At 35.4% G+C, this 24,491-nt stretch overlaps 1 protein-coding gene across 1 annotated transcript in view; it reads right to left on the bottom strand.

Moving 5' to 3' along the window:
- The window catches only part of INTS6 (integrator complex subunit 6), a 94,477-nt gene that overhangs the window by 13,230 nt on the left and 56,756 nt on the right, over nucleotides 1–24,491 (bottom strand). The window contains exons 5-11 of the mRNA XM_081215023.1: nucleotides 15,455–15,638; nucleotides 10,102–10,227; nucleotides 8,524–8,678; nucleotides 4,369–4,521; nucleotides 3,342–3,474; nucleotides 2,322–2,416; nucleotides 387–497 (exon numbers count right to left, since the gene is read on the bottom strand). Coding sequence (XP_081071149.1) covers nucleotides 387–497; nucleotides 2,322–2,416; nucleotides 3,342–3,474; nucleotides 4,369–4,521; nucleotides 8,524–8,678; nucleotides 10,102–10,227; nucleotides 15,455–15,638 — 957 coding nt within the window. The remainder of the gene's footprint in view (nucleotides 1–386; nucleotides 498–2,321; nucleotides 2,417–3,341; nucleotides 3,475–4,368; nucleotides 4,522–8,523; nucleotides 8,679–10,101; nucleotides 10,228–15,454; nucleotides 15,639–24,491) is intronic.

Genomic DNA, 24,491 nt, shown 5'->3' with positions numbered 1-24,491 from the left:
CAAAAGAAACTCCCATTTTGAAAGAAAAAGCTATAGGTTTAAAACATAAAGCAAAAGAAACTGACTTTTTTGTCTAAGAAAAACAACTTTCTAACATAAATTTCCCAAAAGAAAACAAAGAATGTTCACATACAGGAAGGCTAGGACCACATTAATAAAAGCTATTTTCACAAACTAGGAATTACTACTTGAAATGATCATTTCAAAACACAGCATACCATTTACTTGAGACAGAATTATGTTAATATATGATATATGTGGTTTTAAAATATAATACATTAATATGATGGAATTCTATTACAATCATCAAGAACTAACACCTGGCCTATTGACCACCTTAGCCAAAACCATTCAAAGTACTTAATGGCTCTATTTCTTAACATTACCTGCTGACTCAATTTTTTGAGGTATGAAATGACACTGTAACTAAGTCCATATTCCATACTGTCTGCTATTAGGTTAGGTGCTCCCATCATTCTAACAGCTTTCTTCAAAGGCTACAGGAAAAAAGAAAATACCACTCAATGCCGAGCTTATCAAAAACTTATAGCTATATGTATTGTCAATTTTGAAAATTTCGCCTCCCAAAATGTCTCCTTTTCTTCAATAAGAGTCACATAATCATATTTGTACTTCATTAAAATGTTTGTCAGTGGTATGAAAGGCAGTTTGAAATACTAAACAAGAATTAGAGGCTATAATAACAACACCCAGAGCAAGAAAGGGTGAAGTCCTGGACTTCTTAGCATCATTGGAGACACTAAGTTTGGAAGAAGAGGGCAGGAGACACATTGCAGAGGTTGATTTGATAGAACTTGGGTAGTAAGTAGAAAGAGGAGTCAAGGAAAATAGAAGATTTCTGCCTTGGGTAACTGGAAGGGTTGTGGCTCGACCCCTCACTAGCTTTGAGACCCTGTACCAGGTAATATAACCCCTCTGTGCCTTAGGTTTCTCATTTGTAAAATGATAATAATAGTATCTACCTCATAGGGTTGTCATGGGATTAAATGAATTAATGCATGTAAATACATCTGGCACACAGTAAGCATTCAGTAGGTATTAATCATTACTACTATTATCATTAGCTGAGCTGAAAAAAACAGAAACAAGCTCTGAAGGAAAAATGAGGAGGGAAAAATCATCTAATATTTACTGTGGATGTGATATAGTGATTTTCAATTGTAAGGACTAACTGAGAGCCACTTTGTGCAAGGAAAAATATCACTAGCAGGACTGTCTAGCCCATGTGAATGGGACAGAGTCAGAAAAGGATGACAACCACCCCATGACATATTAGAAAGTGTATAAAAGCACTGGTGTCAAACTGGAATCAAATCCCAGATCTGATACTTAATACTCATGTGGCTTTGGCTAAATCCCAATTGCTATGAAACATAGGAGTCAAACATATGCAACAGTTCATATTCAAGTGTTTCTTCCTTTTCCCTCTCTTACATAGCAGGCACTATGTGCTAGACACACACAACTTTTCTCTTACAACTATAACATATGATTTTCAAAGCTCAAGAAATTAGTGTTCTTATTAGGGACCATTTAGAAAGATTAGTTACAGTCAAATACTGTAACATTCCTGCAGCAAAAGCAGAAGTAATGTTTTAAAGTGCTTTTAGTGTACGTCTTTTTGTTAAGAAGCTACTTTTCACAAAATAAATAAAGTAATATATTTAATAATATATGCATTATTGGTCCTATCTATTATGATACACTAGGTTTTAAGTAATATTTCCGGAGATTTAGGGAATAATGCAACACAAACCTTTTTTTGTACCCTTAAAGGGAAATAATTATAAAACTTCAATTTAGAAAGGTAGTATAACAATTGAGGTTAAAAGCTTAAATTCTAAAGCCAGGCTGCCTGGGATTGAATTCCTGACCCCCAAATATTAGCTATGTAGCCTTGGATGAATTATTTAATCTTTTAGTGCCTCAGTTTCCTCATCTGTGAAATAAGAACAGTGATTTCTGCCTCATAGGGTTACCATATAAATGAAATGAGGTTAATACATGTAAAGTGCTTAGGATAGAACCAGGCCTGGGTAAGCATTATACATACATACATACATATATATACATACATATATATATGTATATATATATATTATCATCATCATCATCATCATTATTCTGAAAATCACTGAAACATTTCTTTCCCATTACATTTATATGGGTAATTTGTACACTCAATTTTCATGACATTTATTCTATAACAGCAATAAATAAAAGTTTTAATACCTACAGTAAACTATAAGCATGATATAAAATTTTATAAAAAGTTCTATTTTTAACAATAATATTCTTACCCCAAGATAGTAGGGAGGCATTGTCTTCAAATAACTTTCAAATGACTGTCTCCATTTCAATGTTGGTTTTGCCTTATGTACTTTAAACAAGTCATCTATAAATTTATAATGTGAACAAACTATCATCATTCATTGTTTTCACACATGAAAATCAAGTCAAATAAGTTTCATTTTTAAAGTCTGCTTTCTTATTTATATAAGAGAGAGAGGAACATCTGACCTATACTTTTAACAAAATTAAAGGTGGTAAAATTTTTGGTTCTGGCATTTTTGAGTAGTAATACCACTTTAAAAATAAAAAGGTGTCAATTATGGTCTAAAATTAAATGTAATAAAGGTAGAATCAGAAAATACACAAGGAAAATCTAGATATGAAACAGATTTGAAGACAGAAACAAAGTATGCATGATGTTTTCTATAAAATACACCTACTAATATTTTGTCTGTAACCTTTAAATCTGATGCAGTTCCATGAAGGGAAAGATGTCTTCTCCAACAGTACCCCTCAAAAAATTATAGCCAAATGGTCCCCAGAAACCAACTTTAGGCTTATCATATTATTTTAGAACAAATTCATCATTTAAAAAAATTGCCAAATGAAAATTAAAAGTATAGATAAATCCTTAGAAAATACTCAGATCTTATAAATATGATATGCTTCTACAAAATGTCTAATTATTTACCGAATACAAAGCCTGCATTACTAATTCTAACTATGTAAGAAATCTAATTGCAAAAAACTTAGAGAATACTTAATTTAGAAACTTAAAATATAATATCTTCAATAGTTTGCAGAATCAAAGGTAGTTTGACACTGACTTTCAGTTTATCAGAAACATGCACGGGTTGCTATAACACAACCTTATACAGCTTCAGTGTTTTAGAATTTAAAAAAAAAAAATCTTCATTAACTTCCAGAAGACAAGAAAACTTAGAAAGGGAGGGATGTTCCCAAAGTTTGTTTTTAGGAAAAATTTGTATGTATGCTAAGCCACAGAGAATGTGATGAGAATAACTTACCTAAAAGGGGAAGGAGGACTGGGTAATTGTAAGGCATCACAAATAAGTTGACACAGTTCAGTGCTGTACTGGCTTTCAAGTAACCAAAGGGATGGCCAAGTTCGCTATATTTTGCACTATTGCTCACATATACCTGTTAAAAAGGAGTAGTTAAAACTTCACCTTTAATAACCTTTACAGAATGTTATATAAACCACGGATTCAATTTAACTTTTTAAGAAACATCAAATTAAATTTTTAGAGATTCTGATACTGAGTGAAGTAAGTCAGACAGAAAGACAAATATCATATGATATTGCTTATATGTAGAATCTAAAAAAAGGCTACAAATGAACTTATCTACAAAACAGAAATAGAGTTACAGATGTAAAAAATAAAACTTATGGTGTGGGGAATGGGGAGGGATAAATTGGGAGACTGGGACTGACACATACACACTGCTATATATAAAACAGATAATTAATAAGGACCTGCTGTATAGCACAGGGAACTCTACTCAGTACTCTGTAATGGCGTATATGGGAAAAGAATCTAAAAAAAGAGTGGATAGGGCTTCCCTGGTGGCGCAGTGGTTGGGAGTCCACCTGCCAATGCAGGGGACACGGGTTTGAGCCCTGGTCCGGGAAGATCCCACATGCCGCGGAGCAACTGAGCCCATGTGCCACAGCTACTGAGCATGTGCTCTGGAGCCCGTGAGCCACAACTACTGAGTCCGTGTGCCACAGCTACTGAAGCCCACACGCCTAGAGCCCGTGCTCCAGAACAAGAAAGCCACCGCAATGAGAAGCCCATGCACAGCAATGAAGAGTAGCCCCTCCTAACTGCAACTAGAGAAAACCTGTGCGCAGCAACAAAGACCCAGTGCAGCAAAAAAAAAAAAAAAAAAAAAGAGTGGATATATGTATATGTATAACTGATTCACTTTGCTGTACACCTGAAACTAACACAACATTGTAAATCAATTATACTCTCAATAAAAATTAAATAAATAAATAAAATTTTAAATCACTATAGTCGTTCAGCTCACCTGCCAACAGGTTTGAGGAGATTTTCTTTCCAGGATAAATTGAGTCAGCGGTGAAGGTTCCAACTCATATTTGTCAAAAGGCAATTTGTCAATAACCATCGGTTCACAGTCTGTACAGGAAAACTTCACTACAGGATGAGATGTACGAGGTGGCTAGAGGGGAAAGTCTTATTATTACTCTTTCACAAAGTACCAGAAACAAACTCCTTTTTAGTATCCCTCACTACCAAAGTTTACTCAGTTTCTCAGTTTTGCTAGTGAGAATTTAATTTACTACCAAAAGCACCACTAAGCTGAAAGAAAATACTTAAAAATGTAATGCTTAAATTATATATATAATGTTCACAAGAAAAAAACACTTCAAAATCTATACAGAATTAAAATTTTTGTTAAGTCTTAAAATCAAATTTATCAGAAAAATTAAATGCAAAATTTTGGAATTAAATAAGTGTTCAGGGCTTCCTGGTGGCGCAGTGGTTGAGAGTCCGCCTGCCGATGCAGGGGACACGGGTTCGTGCCCCGGTGCGGGAGGATCCCGCATACCGCGGAGCGGCTGGGCCCGTGAGCCATGGCCGCTGAGCCTGCGCGTCCAGAGCCTGTGCTCCACAATGGGAGAGGTCACAACAGTGAGAGGCCCGCGTATCGCAAAAAAATAATAATAATAATAAGTGTTCATTAATTTTTATATATAAGAAACAACTAATTTAATAGAAACCTTCCTAAGTCCTCAATTGTAGCAATTTAACTACTTGGCTTCCAAATTGATGACACACATTGATCAGTACAAATTTTTGAATATACAATATATTAGGGCATATATATATTTATACTTATAAATTATTAATTTATAGGTACATAATAAAATATATATCGAAATAATATTAAAAATAGAAAAGAGTAAACATACATAGAAGTCCTAATGCGTCCCTTCCCTATTCCAGCAGACTGTATTGGTTACCCCTGTGTTAAATACACCCTACTTTGGAGGCCCTGTTGTAGAGCTGCAAAAACCACAATACTTTAAAGGAAAAAAAAAGCAAGTTACTCTATTTCCCCCTTAACAGTCTCCTTCCTAAAAATCTCACCAAGTGAAGATTAGTGAAGAAAATATGAGCTATGAAGAAATAATGTGAAATTTCATAGCTATAAAGGGCTCCTTTTGGCCTCAGTTACTATCTACATATACCGGTGGCTCCCAAATCTACTGTATAGGGACCAGATTTCTCTCATTGCTCTTATCTATCCAACTACCTACTGTACATAACCTGAATTTTCTATAGGTCCCTCAAATATATTATTACCCAATTCGTTATTTCACCCCCAAACCACAAAACCTGTTCTAAAAAACCTAGATGTTAGCCTTAATATCTCCCTCTTATCTTCCATACTTAACTGTCACAAAGAATTAGATTAAGTGATACCACAAATTCTAAGCCACTTAGCAGAACACATAAACATGGCAGATGCTCACTACTTTAGTTACTGCCCTCTGTCAATGCTAAATTCTCATCTCTCTAAAAATTTACCTTCTATTTCTTACCACTCTGATTCATGCCTTCATCATTTCTCAGACTAGATTAGTACAACTGTTCATTTTTAATTAGTCTCCCTAATTAGTCAGCCCCCTCCAATCAATCCCATGGCCATGAAAGATAAATATAATCATGTAATTTTCCTACCTCAAATTATTGGGTAAAAATAGCAGCCAACCACCTAAAAATAGGGCCAGATTCTTTTCTTTTAATATTGTTTTACAAAGAGCCTTGACAATACGGTCCCCCCCAATCTGCCTTTTAACCACCACACCATGTACACCCTGTGCTCCAGCCATACCAAAATGACTTGCAGTTGCCCAAACAGATCATTATCTTTCATGCCCCGGTGTTTCATATGTTATCACAAGCTGCTTTACTATTTTCCCCCCTGCATAATGCAAACAAACAAAGTTTTGAAGACTGAACTGGCAAGGTAAGTACCAACCTCTAAGAAACTTCTTCCCTGACACAGTCTCACCATGTACCCCAAACACATACCAGGCAGTTAGGCACCACCTCCTCTGGGCTCTGCTCTGCCCCCTATGATAGTTAGCACACTGTAGTCTATTATGTTTATATGACTGACCTTCCTACGGAATGGCAAGGTTCCAGAGGGGAAGTATTGTTTTGCTCCTGTACCTAGCATGTACCTGACATACAGCGTATTGAATGGGTCTGTGAAACTCATCTATTTTTTTGGATGACAATATTGAGATCCAAAAAGAAAAGGGGGGGCATTTATTATTTCATTTAATCCCCAAAATAATCCTATGAGATAGGAGTTACTAGCTCTATTTAACAGATGGGAAATTGAGGCTTAGAGAAGATGATTAACCAAAGACACATGGTTAATAACTGGTAGAGCCATGATTCAAATTCAGAACCAGTCTCTAATAAATCACATTTAATTTCAGTATCAATACTTCTTATATGAAATACTATTATTTATAAAAATTTCATTTCCCCTCAAATATCCTTCAGTTACTAAATTTTGCCAGTTCTAATATTCTCTCTCTCTTTTTTTTATCATTCTCTCTTCCATCATCTTAATTCAAACTCTTATATTAAGTGAACCAAAGAAATAGCCCTCTAGGTAAATAGCTTACCTTCCAGTTCATGTAACAACCACCAGATTAATTTTCCTAAAGGAACACTGTTAACAATGCCTTCAGTTCTATGAACCCTATTAAGAAAAGCTCAAATTCCTTAACCTTGCATGTAAAGTCATGAGCAATTTGGTTTATTTAATAGTACTCTCAATGTCCTACATACATATTATGACCCACCTATCCTCACAGTCACTTTCCATTCCTCTAAATTCACCTTGTTCTTTTTTACTTCCATACGTTTTTCCTCACACAGTTTCCTCCTCCAACTGAAATCCTACCGACACTTCAAAATCCTCTATGGCTTGTAACAATTTGTAATAGACCACTGGAGCAATATTAATAGATAATGCTTGTGATACTGGTTTTGGACTTCTGATTAGGACTTAACAAGTACCATATGTACTACTGTAGGTGTTAAATAAATATAATAGAATGAATAACCAACAATATAATATTTCATATAAATATGATATCTGTTCCATAAGAATTCTGAAAGGGCTCTAGAGGAGAAAGTAATATGAGCAAAGAAATTGAGAGCTTTTCTAAAGCCAGACTAAAAAACTATGATGGTTCGATCCAAAAAAGAAAGATACCTCATTGAAATGTATAAAAACTTAATTTCATGTACTACATTAAATCCCTAATGAATAAAGGAAATATCACTTTATAGACCTTGTAGAGAATAAAAGTAAAAATTATCCTAAAGAGTTGATATTGGTTTAAAGCATAAAAGGTTTCAAAAAGAGTTCAGTCTAATTCATAAATGATAGCTGCATGAAACATTATTGAAGACTGCTGAATGATCTTTGAAATACAACTCATCTTCTAAAGGTAACATCAAAAGAACCGCTGTCATATCCCGTGGCGTCCTCAGTTACTACAAAAAACACTAATCTGAAAAAAGGGTATTAACAATATTTAATAGATATTTGTATAAATTTACCCTATTATTATAAGAACCATACAGTGAACACTGATAATTCACCAGGATCATTCAACAAGCCTCACTGTTTCTAAAAATAATTCCTATAAACAAGACCAGAAAATCTTTGCTACCTTAAACCTCCAGACTGAAAACACTGAATATAACTAAAACTATGCAAGTCAACATGAATTTCTAAGACTAAGTCCTAAAAGATTGCAGGCAAACCATCAGAATTATTTTCTAAGCCTTCATTTAAACTGTATATTATGTCCCAGAGACAAATCCTCATGTTACATTATATTTAGAATCCAAAGAGAAGTTCTTGTTACTATGCTTCTGTAACCAGATGCCAATAATAAAAGCATAAGCATAATGTTAGATTCTAAAGGAGACAGATGCCTCTTCTCTATTACTTCCTGATGAACAATACAGTATACTTAAGCAAGTAACAGCTCATCAGAGCACTTTGAGCGCCTGTCTAATTCCTATACAACAGCCACACCTTTAACTGACGGGAGCACTTAAAACTAGTAGGAAAAGCAGTTAACGGTTACTATTACAAAGTCACCGTCTCTCTGGTACTTACTAGTGTTGGAGAATTCTGATCTGGCCAAAAAGACTCTGGAACAGGCCAGTGACCTATAGGAACCCCAGTTTTAGGATTTGGTCTGACATATATGAGTTTGTGACAGCTATGCCAAGGCTGAGATCCCAAAGGCCTTGATACATCTGGCTGCCCATCTACAGCAAAGAAATCAAAGCAAAGTATGTATCATTAAAGGAAAAACATAAGCAGTTAAATTACATCTACTATTACTTAGTAAAAATGTCTTAATACTTGTTTAATTCTGGATTTTCCTATTTTTCTTAAATGGTAGAATACTATCATGACTAAGTCTTAACATTTAGATTATATCAGAATTCACTAGAGAGTGACATCAGCAAATTCCAACTATGAGTTCAATAGGTGAAAAGAGGTCCCACAGCATCTTTTGCTTGTCCAATCCGAGTATGTAAAACATACTTTATGGTAGATACTTGTTTAACGAATGACATGTTTTCCCCACTAGATGATAAGGGCGAACACTCAATTTCTTCACCATCGTGCTTGGCTTAGGAAATACTAGGTAAGTATTGCTAAATGAATATTTCTTTAAAATCAATCTTTTTAACTAAAGCCTAATAACTAAAATGAAAAGTTAATATGCAAATCCAGATTTGAGGTGCCTACCTTTAATCTAAAACAATTCTAGAAAACAGTAACTCTCTGCAACAGTTCAGTAAACATTTACTTAGTGCCTAACTCTAAGCAAAGTCCTAAAATAATTTTAAAATAAATATATTCCATGTGTAACAATTCAATTTTTTTTAAGTTTGTTTTTTTAAACCAGACACAGTATGCGATGTATATAATCTTCCCATCTTCTGCTCCTTCCCTATAATCCCTTCTGAGGGTACCACTTCCTCATCTCTATGACCTTTCTCTTCTCCCAATTACCCACTCTAGTGGATCACCTCTGCCAGTGCCATTAATGACTTTCTAATTCTTGTCATAAGCTACATCATACAAGGCAGAAGGTCCAGATGCAAACTGTCCATTGGTTCTGGTAAAACTCCTCATACCCTCTGGCTAATATAAATAGTTCACGATCACAAAAGATTAGAATAAAGCCAGGTGGGGCTCCGCTAGACTTTAAAGGATCAAGCTGAATTGGCAAAGGCTGGTTTCTCATTTAGGGAACCACACCAACCATTTGGTTCTGATCAGTCTGATCTTTAGAAAAAATGTAGCTAAGGAATTAAATAAACACTTAGGGTTGAACACTCTTGTGAATTAAGGGACATGGAAGAAGCATATATACTAGAGAGAGTCAGCATTACAATACTAAAAAGGAAATATGCTACTCTGTAAATGTTTAAAAAGGGTTTTGGCACTTATAAATTTTCAGGCTATGAACAACCAATATAAAAAAGCGATGCTACCAAACCACTGTCATATTACCTTGACTTTCCTATTTAATCTTCCCTCTTTACCAACAGCTGTTTTGTCATCTTAATAATCTGGCCTTAACATTGACAAGGCCAAATCATAGTAATTTTTCAGTTCTAGCTGAATACTTGGTAAACCCAGTTTAAAATGTCTATAGGAGAAGTACAATAATACCTTCTACAGGGGAAGGATCTGGTCCTGCTTTCTCAAAGTTTATTACCACTCCACTTTGTACTTTCTGCACCAAGGACTCCAGACACTGATTAAGCATTCTTGGAGAACATACAGAGTATGAACGGCCTGAAATAAAAAGAATAAAGTTGCAAAAATTCCTACTTTTAACAAAAAAGAACCATAGTAGGGTTTTTGACAATACTGATTAACAAAAGTTCAGTGATAAAGTCTGACCTTTTCATTATCTAATAGAAGAATAACAAAACAAAAATAGCTATTCTCAATCAATCAACAATTCCATTTTGTGAGAGTATGTAAATTTTTCTTTGTAATTAAAGGTATGTGGAAAATAGAAATCTTTGTGTGAACAAACCACAATGAAAAAAATCATTATATATATATATACACACACAATGAATTACATGAAATGAGATATTAAAATATATATAAATATAAAAAACTATCTCCAACTGTTTTCCAACACAATTTATCTTTATTACACATATACAACATCTGGTAACTAACCCCCAAAATCTTACTCCTGCTTAACAAAAGTATTATCACTAAAGATTAATGCTAAGGACATAGATGATACTCAATAATTATTTAATTGATCTGCTGGTAGGTACTGCATATTTTAAGTGTTTGCACTTTAATATAGAGATAGTAGCATGTGCTTTTCTGAATTTCATTTGGCTTACGTACTTAGAAATTACCTATCTTAAGTGAATTTCCCTCTTGAATATTTTAACCTATAAAATTTTTAGTTCAGAAGCATTAAAATGCTAGTGGTTAAGAAAAAATACCAGTGAAAAGACTTCTTAAACAGGGATTTTTCAATAAATATATCTAGACCTGTGCTGTCCCATATTGCAGCCACTGGCCAAATATGGCTACTGAAGACTTTGAAACACGGCTAGTCCAAATTGAGATGTACAGTAACTATAACATACACACCTGATTTTGTAGATGTAATATAATGTAAAATACCTGAATAATTTTTAATTACCAATATCATGTTGAAATCTTTTGTATATATTGATTTAAATAAATATTATATAAATTAATTTTACATGGTTCTTTTTAGTTTTTTGGTGGCTTTTTTTTTTTGGCTGTACCACTCGGCTTGTGGGATCTTAGTTCCCCAACCAGGGACTGAACCAAGTCCCTCGGCAGTGAAAGTGCAGAGTCCTAACCACTGGATCGCCAGGGAATTCCCTATCAGTTTCTTTTTAATGTGACACTATAAAATTTATAATTATATATATAACTTATATTTCTATTATCTGTACTGATCTAGACCACTGCTGAAAACCATGACAGCTAAAAATCTTTGATCAAACATCTTACAATGTTATTTGCAATAAGCTCAATACGGAAAAGTCCTATTCCTTAAGAAATTCAACCAGTTATTACCAAACACGTTATATTATTATATTTGACATATCAAATTACTCATATCAATTTACACTCAACATGTGATTTGCTAAAGGCTACTCAGAAAAGAGAACACTAGGCAGTACAGTGATTCAAATCCTCAGAGTCAGCTTAGAGTAACAAGCATCATATAACAAATGGCTTACACTGAATACAACAATAAGAGCCGTACTTATAAAAATACTCACCAATTACTGAGTGTCTATGTACCTGGCACTATTCTAATCACTCTATTAATTTATCCAGTCCTAGCAACAATTGTATTGGTTACTTTCTCCATTTTACAAATGGGAAAACTAAAGCATGGAGAGATTAACTAATTTATTCAAGTTAGTATAGTAGTGCAGCCAAGATTCAAACCTTTACAAGGTATTAGACACTTTCATCTGGATATACCTTCTTCCCTGAAAACCACGATGTTAATTTAAAATAGAAAGCCTATATGGAACCACACTTATTTGAAAGAATTGGCAAATTAAAATTTTTTGAGTCCATTTAAACATATACATAAAACAATACATAAAAAGGCTGATCGTCTTAACACAAGAAGTATTTAGAAGATTATATAGAGGTTCAATATCTTATTTCATGATATTTAAGCATATTCCCAAGATGTTAATAAAAAACAGAAGTTCTTAAGTATAAAATTGTGGCAATCCTTTCTACTCCCCTAACCTGTGTCATCAACTAATTGATTAGGAAAATATAAGAGGTTATGATCTTAGTATGAAATAAAATTACTAACAAAGACATTTTATGAAAATTGGAGAAAAAATAAACTTGAGTCACTTAGAAAATAACAAAAATTCATTAATTCTTTTGAAAGTTAAAGGAAATTTTGCCATCTTTACAAAGTGAACCTATAACCTATGTCATGTTTCTTTTCTTCTTTATGTCAAAACTCACCTCTTGGAATGTTTAACACCTTGTATTGAAGGATAAAGTTTCTGGGATCACTAATAATATTTGTGAGAAAAGCACATACTTTCAAGTCAAGAAGCTGGCTCACTTGTGGTTAGAGGATCCCCCCCAAAAAATCTAAACATAGTGAGTCTGAAGGCAGTAAAGTGAAACAAAGGAAAAAAAACTTTCCCCCGGAGTATACTAGATTAGCATTTTAGTAAAATGGATAAGAGACAAAAGGAACATTTCTAAGTTGGGCAACAGTCCTTATAGAGGCTAAGAAAGTTAAATTTATTTAATCTAGAAAAGCCTTACAATTTTTATAAAAAGCTTTTTATCCTCAATACTTCCACCAACATGTCTATTAGGCACTTTTAAAATTTGATGTCATACCTGTGCCTCTCCCAAACCTGCTTCTCCTCTGAGTAACCATCTCAGCACTTGGCATAGCCATTCAACTCCAACTGTTCAGGCCAACTGAATCATCTAGGAATCAGCCTTGATTCCTTCTTCCCTCATTGCCCTCAGTCTCTCCTTTCCATCAGACCACCTCTCACCCACCACCTCCAAACCTAACACTTTAGATCAAAGTACTATTATCTCTTCTAGTCTCCCTGCTTCCATTCTCACCACTTTACAGTATATTCTCATCCAACAGCTGAAGTGATCTTTCAGAAACAGAAATCAGATGTCACCTCCTATAAAAAGCCCTCCAATGACTTCTCATCACACTTGGAAAATAAAAAATATTTATTATGGCCTAAAAGGCTATTCAATACTTGGCCCTTGCCTACCTCTCTAAACAAACCTGTTACTCTCTACTTCTCCCTACATAAGCTCCAGCCATTATCAGCCTTCCTGTTGCTCCCCAAAACATGGGGCATGTACCTTCTCCTATTATTTCCTCTACCTAGATCTTTGTATGGCTTACTCCACTATTCAGATTTCTGTTCAAATGCTAACTAGACTTACTGTGGTGACCATTTCACAATGTATACAAATATCAAATCATTATGTTGTACACCTGGAACTAAAGTATCTAAAAAAGAAAGAGGGTTGACGAACATGCTGTAACAATAATTTTAGAGGGATTCATATTTTTAAGATACAACCAGGGCTGATTTAATCCCTATTCAAACAACTGACTTTAACATCAAGGTTAGAGATATGCAAATGTAATTTATAAATAATGGTTGTTTTATTTACTTCTTTAGACAAAGAGTATAATAATCTCCAAGGACATGCAATATTTTAAATTGATTCAAACTGGGGTAAGCATATCCTTTAGGTTTATGGTTAAAAAAAAAAAAAAGTCACCTCCTCAAAAGACCTCCCAGGAATACTCATTCTCTGCCTCATTACCCTCTGCACCCTCACCCTATGTTTGTTTCTTGATAGTGAGGAGAACTCTCTGAAATAGTATTTATTCATTTTACATGATTTCATCTGTCACACAGTCCAAAAATGTAAGCTTTCTGTCTATCGTTCCTGCTGTATTCCCAGGATCAAAAACAGTTATTGGGCACAGAGTATTCATTAACTACCTGATAATAAAAGAAAAATGCTTACAATGACAATTATATAATTTTTAAAGTATACATTAAAAATATAACAAAATATTAATTATTTTGGCAACACAGGCAAATTTCTTTCCATTTTTTCCTTAATGAACATGAATTGTTCTATAATGGGAAAAATAAATGTACACACACTACTCTGATCATCAAGTTTAAAAATGCACAGAATTGTTAGCAGTGATTACATATTTGGATAGTACAACACCATTGGATGTTAGCTTTTCTGTTATTTCTACTTTTCTGGTGTTTTATCCTCAAAACTTTTTTTAGTCAACATTCTTTGGAAAAAAAAGAAGAAAACATACTATTCATATAATATGGAAAGGTGAGTGACATTTGACCAGCTTCCCATTGTTGCTAGCAGGAGCATGAAGAGAGGTAGATAAACCACTACGTCAGAACAGATTCAGGATGTATACTGGGGAAAGCTCCCTAATTCCTTGACCAACTAAGTTTTCTGGGTCACTGAAAGATATTACCAACGGTGATTTCGGAATCTTCTTCTAACTTATCTTCTTCACATACCTATCTATATGGGATACCCTTTTTGTCTGTGAAATTTGCAGATCTCCAAAATCCACAAAATTTTAGAAGGCATCTAAAATATTAATTAGACTTTATATTTTCCTTTAACTTACATAGCTGGCTATGATAGAATCTCAATAGAGCACTGACAGTGTATGGAGACTATGTCACAGCCCCTGACACAGATGAAATAGCGGTATGCCCGACCTGGACATTTTAGTATCAAATTCCCTAAGCAAGAACTAAAAGGCGCCATGAAAGCAAGAATACCATGCCTGTCATATTCACTATGGAAGTCCTAAAGCATGGAACAGTGCTTGGTACACAGTAGGCACTCAATACATATCCATATGAATTTAACCCACCTGTTAACCAATTCCACATTATAAAAGTTCTGAGTCTCTTACATATTCTGTTTCAAGAATTTCACTAATGTTCACTGAGCACAGTGACCACCTGGACTAGCTGGCTAAGAGTTCACTACCTGTTTCCTCTAACCTATCTAGCTTCCTCTTTGCCTCTGGGGAAAACTGTACTTAACCAGGCATTAATCATTACCTGGATAATGAGATGATTCTCAAAACATTTTTTCAGAGAAAATAATTCTACGGCATTTGTAAATCATTAGCAATCTTTGTAGATAAGAAAATAAGTTTAACAACTTCAAATACCAGCATTTTCTATATGGTTAGAAAAAAAATATCATGCATTATCAGACCCAATAGTATTCACATCCTATTCAAATCGAATCAAAGACCTTCATCAATGTAGTTTTAAAACCATCTATGTCTACTAACTTCTAATATTAATTTGTTGAACAAAAACACACATGGAGATTTTGAAATGCACATTTTAAAACATTCAGATAAACTCTGCTTAAGTCACTGAATTACTGCCAGCAAAGAACTTACCGCCTGTCACTTCACACATTGGTGTGATTGCAGAGTCATCTAAAGGCACACCTGTCAACTGCTCTGATTCTACTGACATCGTGCCAGGCAACCGCAGCACTAATGCAAAGAGTCTCTGATCCCAACGAAAAGGTTCCTTGGTCAATTCGCTTCCAGGCAAAGGAGAATTAAGAGGTAAATGGAGCTGAAAGTAAGGGGAAATAAAAAAACAATAAGATTTCCAACACTATTTCTCCCAAAAAGGCTACATTAATGACACATATTTAAACTACATCATGAGTCATGAGTCTCCTATCATTCAAAAACAACAAGCTCAAAAACAAAAATTTATATATATATATATATATATATATATAAAACAGCATATAAGATATTATTACTTCAATTTTCTTAAGCTTTACTCAAAGAAGACCTCAATTGAAAAAAATCTATTTCTGTAATGCTTTTCAGATTTCAACATAACTCACCACCAGGTGCTGGACTGCTTCTAAATAAATCATTTCATTTAATCATTAAATCAACCCTATGATAAATATCTTAGGGTTCCTATTTTCTAGATTAAAAAAAATGGGCCTCAGAGACAATAAATGATTTGGCCTCCCAGGTCCAAGTCAGTATTTTTTCTTTTTCTTTAATTAATTAATTTATGTATTTATTTATTTGTTTTTGGCTGCTTTGGGTCTTCGTTGCTGCGCGCGGGCTTTCTCTAGTTGTGTCGAGCAGGGGCTACTCTTTGTTGCGGTGCACTGTCTTCTCATTGCAGTGGCTTCTCCTGTTGTGGAGCACAGGCTCTAGGAGCACAGGCTTCAGAAGTTGTGGCTCACAGGCTCTAGAGCGCAGGCTCAGTAGTTGTGGCGCACGGGCTTAGATGCTCCGCGGCATGTCGGACCTTCCCAAACCAGGGACCGAACCCGTGTCCCCTGCACTGGCAGGCGAATTCTCAACCACTGTCCCACCAGGGAAGTCCCGCAAGTCAGTATTTTTTTCTACCACACCACAGTAGCCTCAAACACCTCCACAGTTAATGATTTAAATATGCTTCATTCCATAGAAATGTATCTTCCCAAAGCATTTGCTTCAAAGTAAATTTTATCACTCTAGTTACATATTAAATGTATCAAAGGTAATGATTCTTACTACATCTGAGTAAAGGTAGAGGGTTTGGGGGTTCCTTCCATGTGTTTTTTAATCTATGTCTCTCCCCATGCCCCTAGGACCTGCTCAATCAGAATCCAAGATTCTTAAGAATTTTTAAACACTTTAAAGTGATTCTAATGGGTACCTCTGAACCAACAGTCACAAGGTACTAACAGGTCCACACATCAGTCTTAGCATAAGTAAATGGGGACAACCAGACAATATGGGCCTCATGATGTGAAGTACATAACATTGAAAAAAGGAGGGAAAGAAAAAAGGGAAGGAAAGAAAAAGGGAAGGAAAGGTTGAATCTGAATCTAACCAAGCCTTCAGTTCTAACCACCAGTTTACAGGGACAACTGAGCATGGAGGATCAAGTTATCCACCACCACAGGGAGCAATCAATCAAATCCAGAATGTTATAGGACAGATGACCTGGTTTCTCCAATGAATCAATGGCACGAAAAAGCAAAGAGTGGGAGTGGGGAGGGCTGGTGGAACTGTGAGAGAATAAGAGACAAAACAATCAAGAGCAAAGATTTTTAAGACAATCGGGAAAATCTGAAATACATGTTCCTGGTATTATCAATAATATTTAAGTGTGATGATATAGTGCTTAGGAAAACAAAAGTCTTTATCACTTATAAAATTTTTTAAAACAGAAATGAAACCCGGGATCAGCATACTCAGGGATTGATTTATACAAATACTGGAGTTTTCTTTAAAATACAGAACACATTTCAAAATTATCACTCTGCTGTATACCTGAAACTAACACAACACTGTAAATCAACTATACTCCAATAAAATTTTTTTTAAATAAATAAAATAAAATAAAATTATCACTTCCAAATTAATTGCCAGAGTTTATACTACTTTTGTCAAAAACAAGACATAATCGTATTGCTTACAGCCTTTCTATTTCTCACCTTGAAAATTTCTGAACTTGATAAATTAGGGATTGAAGTCATTCTACACTGACTTAAGAACTCAAGTTTCTTCAATGACTTACATCAAACCATTAAAAAAAAAAAATCAGATTCAATTCTAAGAAGAGAGTTCCTAGCAAAGCTCTGCTAAAGTGGCACCTCTCTCCAAAAGACTCATGTCGGGCTTCCCTGGTGGCGCAGTGGTTGAGAGTCCGCCTGCCGATGCAGGGGACACGGCTTTGTGCCCCGGTCCGGGAAGATCCACATGCCGCGGAGCGGCTGGGCCCGTGAGCCATGGCCGCTGAGCCTGCGCGTCCAGAGCCTGTGCTCCGCAATGGGAGAGGCCACAACAGTGAGAGAGGCCTGCGTACCGCAAAAAAAGGAAAAAAAAACAACAAAAGACTCATGTCAAGAGAATCTGCTGCAAGATTCCTATATCAGGATCAGCCAAGATTTCATGCCCATGGTCAAGAGTCATGAGCTTTTCTCCTGGCACTGATCCCACTTTTAAGGCAGAAGTCAGAGGCAATAATAAGGAAGGACTCTTAAATTAAGAAATCTGGGCCAGGATGTTCCCTGAGGAAGGTTTTCTAACCTCAGAGGTTCTGTGACACTTGCAAAACAGCTTGGGAACTCCAAGACCTTGCTGCTATCACCACACCCTACCAGAAGATAAATATCGAAGCACCAATGGCACTGGAGGAAGAAGATTTCAACTGTTAATGCAGTAGCTCTGGAAAGTAATGGATACGTGGTCCTGTCTCAAGAATCCAGTGGGTAACAGCACTGCAGAGACCTCATGTATAAATAAATAGTGGATAGAACAACAACAGACCCCAAATCATGTACACATACACACACAACTTATCAAGTAATGCTCACACACACACACACACACACACCCCTAATCAGATAAAGATGAGCATTATCTTTTTATTGGCTGCACAATGCTAGATCTAGAATGTACTTCAAGTAAAACAAAAAGCCAAGGGTCACAAGCATATTTTACACATAGTAATATCAATTTTATAAACTTGTCAAATTTTTATTCGTTTTTCTATTTCTTATTATTTGCACCTTCCATATCACGACCACCCTCCCTCATCACCAAAGAGGCAGGAAAAACTCCTCTATAGCTGAAACACACTAGTAAAATAGGAAGGAGTGAGGGCAAACAGGGACAGGAAAAGATAAAAAACCTTAGTGAAAAAATATTCTCAGGAGGGTTGAATTACTCCAAACCTAAAGTCTACAGTTGAAATTCTAGCAATGTCTTATAATCACCAAGGGAGGTCTTTCTGAATATGTGGACTTTGAAAATCAAGGCAAATACCACGTAAATCAAGTAGAAAAATATAAAATTAACCACTAGAAAAATGTGCAATAAATATGAATAGATAATTCCCAAAGTTAAAAATGGGCAACAACAAAAAATAATACCCGAGGAAACTCATATAGCCTATAAATATGTAGAAAGATGCTCAAATACACTAATCATCAGATAATACAAATTAAAGGCAAGATGCAAAATGAAACATAGAGAAGAGCATCTATATGCACTATTAAACAATTACTTAGTGTAGTTTTAGATGTGTATAACATACACATATAGGAAAAGTAAAAAAAACATGAACTGGACGGCTACACACCGAATTCATGATAATTGTTGCTGCTTGGATGGGGAAGAGGGAGGGAAATAACACTGAGTAAGGGAAGAAAAGAAACTGCACTTAACTATCTGCAATGTTCTCTTCCATTCACTAAATTTTTAAAAATCCTCAACAACAAAAAAATCAAAATGAGCAAATATGGCAGAAATTTTTGTATCACTTACTCTCATCCAGAATATTAGATTAATATGCAAAAACACAGTAAACTATCCATTCAAGCAGTTATCTATACCTCTTTTATAACAGTATTATCATCTTATAACAAAATTAAACACAAGAAAACTTCATACACGTCTCAACTCAATAAAAGGTAGATTAGATATAATCACTAGCCCCAAAGCTCAGACATTTATAAGAACATTAACACAGACTTCTGCTTATACTTAACTGGCTATTAAAATATACTGTAAGACAGTAGAATATTTCTTGAAAATTATGTTTGCTTTCTCTCATCATTTTTTATGCCCCTACCAAATATTAGGCATTTAGGATTTGGAGGACTTAGAGATGCATGATAAAATATGGTCCCACTACTCCCAAGATTTCTGAGGACAGGGATCATGTTCCTAAAGGAACTGGTTTTAGAGATGTGTTTAAGGAGAAGCTGACAAACAGAAAGAAGAAGATAGAAAATCACAGTACTGGCTATCAAGATATTTATTAGGATTTTTATTTCTGAACACTTGACAGGAAAATAGTTTTATAAAAGCCGTTATTCTGAGACTTAATTGCAGGAAACTTTAGTAAGAGAGTACTCAAATTTAAATGTCTGATGAGGCAAAAAAAACTGTCATTAGCAACAACAATTATACAGTAGTAACTATTATATGGCAGACACTATTCTAAACCATATATGTGTGTGTGTGTGTGTGTATACACACACACACACACTCATTTAATCTACAAAATAAACAAACGTGGCAGGCACTACACACTCCTATTCACAAATGATAAAAACTGAGGCACAGAGAGCCTTGCCAGAAGGTACACAGTAAATGATGAGGAGACAGAATATAAACCCAGGTAGACCGGTTCCTGATGCTGTGCTCTTAGACACTGCATTTTACTGCCTGTTATTAAAACCATAATCTGCATTTAAAAAAATCAAGTGTTGAGGTATTAATGTAAAAAATAAACTAATCCTATTAAATGGAAGAAGAAAATTTTAATTATGAAAATAACTACTTTTAGAAAAAAATTTTAATCATCCATTTCTGAATCAATCAGCTGATTTTGAACCACTAATTACTAAATGTTATGAATATTTTAGATTATTTGTTTTTTTTGTTTTTTTTTTTTTGCGGTACGCGGGCCTCTCACTGTTGTGGCCTCTCCCGTTGCGGGGCACAGGCTCCGGATGCGCAGGCTCAGCGGCCATGGCTCACGGGCCCAGCCGCTCCGCGGCATATGGGATCCTCCCAGACCGGGGCACGAACCCGTATCCCCTGCATCGGCAGGCGGACTCTCAACCACTGCGCCACCAGGGAGGCCCCAGATTATTTGTTTTTATAAAGCACAATCCTATGCTTTTCCCCCAGTTACTCTTTGATGAAAAGAGGCACTTTTCTCCCTCTTGCTATTCACTTCCAGTTCTCAAGTACATGGGTAATAACAACAATAACAATAAACAACAAGAACTGTTAGCATAATGAGCACTCACTATGTATGTGTCAAGCAACATTCTAGGAGCTTTTCATGTTTATAACAAACCAGTGGGGTAGGTACTATTATGATCCCCATTCTAGAGACAAGTTGCAATGTAAGATTGTGTGTCAAGAGAGAATACAGACTCAAATAACCCCTGCTATATAATCAAGTTTAGAGCATCAAAGAAGGACTGCAAATTTTAAGAACTGGATGAATCATGTGTAATTCAATAATACAGTAACTTTCCGATAGCCATGACATTATTGGTCTTTATTAGGGTCTTCATAAGATTATACTTTGCAAAGCTTTGGTCTAATGGACTAATAAACACAGAAAACTTTATACTAACCAAGTTTTATTTTTACTTGAATACAATTGAGGTTTTCTATATTATTATTTTAAATGGTTAATTTTATTGATCTCACCATTCCAGATTTCTTATATAATTACCTTGGTGGCTGACAGAAAAGGAAATATAACTTCAATTTAAACTGAGGAAGACTGTCCTCCTTTTCCTTCTTTCCTTTGGATAACTAACTATCTTACTGCCCTTTCTCACCTTTGAGTCTTTCCTGAATTTCTTATAAAAAGAAGAATACAATTTATTTCTCCATAGGTATGAAAAACAAAGGGCAGATTAGGAAGGTGATTGTCTATCATTAGGCATACTCAAACTTTATGTACTTATAATAGTGTGACTTCCCCTTAACTTGTTTCATATTTGTTTATGGTTCAGACCCTAATTATTTGTGATTTTGCTAAGGCTGGACTAAAGATCAACTTAAATTTTAATCAGTTATTCTGTGAGTGCCTACCACAAGCATGGCATTATTTCAGGATTTAATAAGGACTCTACCAAGCCAAATAAGTAAGATTTGGATAACGTTTTAGCTAGCTCACTTTAAGATAACCAATTATAAAACTTCAGATAATCAGGATTCTCATACGTTATTACTTGTTTTTAAATTTGAAGAATGTAAAAAATAAATAAATAAAAGTCAGCAAACAGTGAAAGAAGATAAAAGAAGTTTCTTTTAAAAACATTTTTAATTCAGGACCCAAACGGATTTCTCCTGGCACACAACCTAACTCACTCCTGGATGATGATCACATCACGAGAGTCAGGTGACTGATCTGTACCAACTCTTAGGAGGTTTCCCCTTGCAGCTGGATATTCTGCCAACTGGTTCTCTTACTGAAGTAACTCATTATAAGTCCTTTAATAATTATACTTCCTACCTTAAGTTTTAATGACCTATTTCCCTGACTGCCTATCCCTCTCCAGTTTGAGAGAAGGCAGGGAGAGGGATCTGATTATTTTCTGTGGCCCCCCCATAGTATTTGTCCCATTAACACAGCCTAAGGAAAGGACTAGAGTAGTACAGTACGAGGAGCGGAATGAGGGCTGCAGAGCACAAGCACCAGTCAGCGTCCTGCCAACATTTGTGCTCCCCCCAGCCCAAACCATACACAGATATGGATGCAAACACACAAACACAGATTCCACTGTCATACTGTGGTGGGTCGCAGAACCAGCTAGTCCTACCTCCAAGAGCTGAAGTATTATTCTTCCCTGATATATGAAACCAGCTAATCTCTATGTCCCTTGTATGTACCCACACAGAGGATATAAAGACACGAGCTGCAAAAATTTGCCTGACACCTACAGCAGAGGGTAGAGAAACAACCATTCCATATGGTGAAGCCATTAACAACTCCTGAATCGAGCTCAATGTACAATATTCACAATGAGAATTTATACATGGACATACTTCTACTGAGGCCACACAGAATACAACCTCATAAATTCTAGCCTTAGAATTTAGAGATACAAAGAGTGTGGTCATATATTCTTTCTTGCAAAAATTTTTTACCTCACACACCAAACCAAAACTTGTCTTTATAGTTTAATGCACTGGCCTAGTATCAATGAACTTGGCACAGTATCAAAGAAGTAATTAGGTCATCATTAATACAAAATTTTTAATTGTTAACATGTGGGGCATTTTTCTTAAATATTAAGAATGGGGATCACAAATCAAGCTATAACTCAGGAATTATTTAATGAAAGGCAACACAGCAGACACTGTAATTTCCTACCTTCAAGAACATGTAAATAATTATAATATGTTATGATATGTACAATAGTAAAAGTATGCATGAGGTACAGAGGAATAATTGATTATTTAGGGGATGGACCAGCGAAGGCTCTCCAAGGAAGTAACATTTGAGTTAGTCTGAAGAATGAAAAGTTTACTGAGAATCTACAACCTTTTGCAGATTGCAGGGCATGCAGAGTGAAGATCATGATCAAAAAGATAAAAGGCAAGAAATAACAAATACTGGGATAAAAAATTAAATTAAAATTCAGAATTGCTGGAGAGCAACATACAAAGGAGAGAAACTGAAGATTTTAAGAAAGCCTTTAAGAATGGGTAAGATTTTCCTATATATACATAAAAAAAAGATAACAAATAAGGACCTACTGTATAGCACAGGAACTCTTCTCAATATTCTGTAATGACCTACATGGGAAAAGAATCTAAAAGAGTGGATATATGTGTATGTATAACTGATTCACTTTGCTGTACAGCAGAAACTAACACAACACTGTAAATCAACTATACTCCATTAAAAATTAAAAAAAAAAAGAACGGGTAAGATTTTAATATGGTGGAGATAGAGGAATAATATTTAGTGGAAAGAAGCATGTGAGGAAGTAAACAGGAAGCATTCAGGAAATTAGTAGCCTATTTTAGGTCAAGTTTAGAGAAAATATAGGGGAATGATAAGGAATTTTTCTTCATCTGCTCATCATTTCCTAGTCTTTCCAACTCTACTAAAACAACTCCCACACTAAGTCATCAAAGATCTTTTTTTGGCCACGGTGGTAGATGACAGTGTGGTCAAAGTGTTCCAGACTTGAGTCTTAACAGGCCTCGAAGCTTCACTGCCAGCCCGTTGGGAGCCAGTCACCAGGTAAAGAAGCTTGAACTAGACCACTGCCTGATAAGAGATCTTACGGAGAGACAGAAGTCACAGGGACAAGAAGCAAGGTGCCCAGGCAACAGTGGGCACCAAAGCCCCAGACATGTAAATAAGGCCATCTTGGATGTTCCAGCCCCAGCTAAGCCCCCAGAGAAATAATAAACTGTTGTTGTTTTAAGCCACTAAGATTTAGGATGATGTGTTACACAGAAATAGATAACCAAAGGAGTCATTAAACCTAGTGAAGATTTTTCAGATTTAGCTTCCCAGCAGCATTCAAAACTATTTACCACTCTTTAGAAAGATACTCTTCCTTTGGCTTTCACCTTGAAATATTCTCATGGCTTCCCCTCTGCTTCTTCGGCTGCTCCTCTGTCTTCCACCCCGACCCTCCCCTCAATCTCTAATACCTAGCCATTACATGCTGCTGACGCTCAAGGCTCAGTATTAAGCCTTGGCCAGTTTATACTCTAAACCCTCAATCCACCTACTCACAGCTTCAATCACTACCTATACTCAGATAATATCTTACAATTGGATATGTCCAGCCTAGATCTTTCTTTTGAGCACCAAAATATTCTTCTGCCTACTTGCCATTCCCTCTTGGATGGCTCAGTTTGCTCAAAACTGAACTCATGCTTTTCCTCCACCCCAAATGGTACTCTC

The sequence above is a fragment of the Mesoplodon bidens genome (genome assembly GCF_964165515.1).
Source record: "Mesoplodon bidens genome assembly, chromosome: 17".
Classification (NCBI taxonomy): Eukaryota; Metazoa; Chordata; class Mammalia; order Artiodactyla; family Ziphiidae; genus Mesoplodon; species Mesoplodon bidens.
This window is presented reverse-complemented; position numbering and strand designations above follow the sequence as displayed.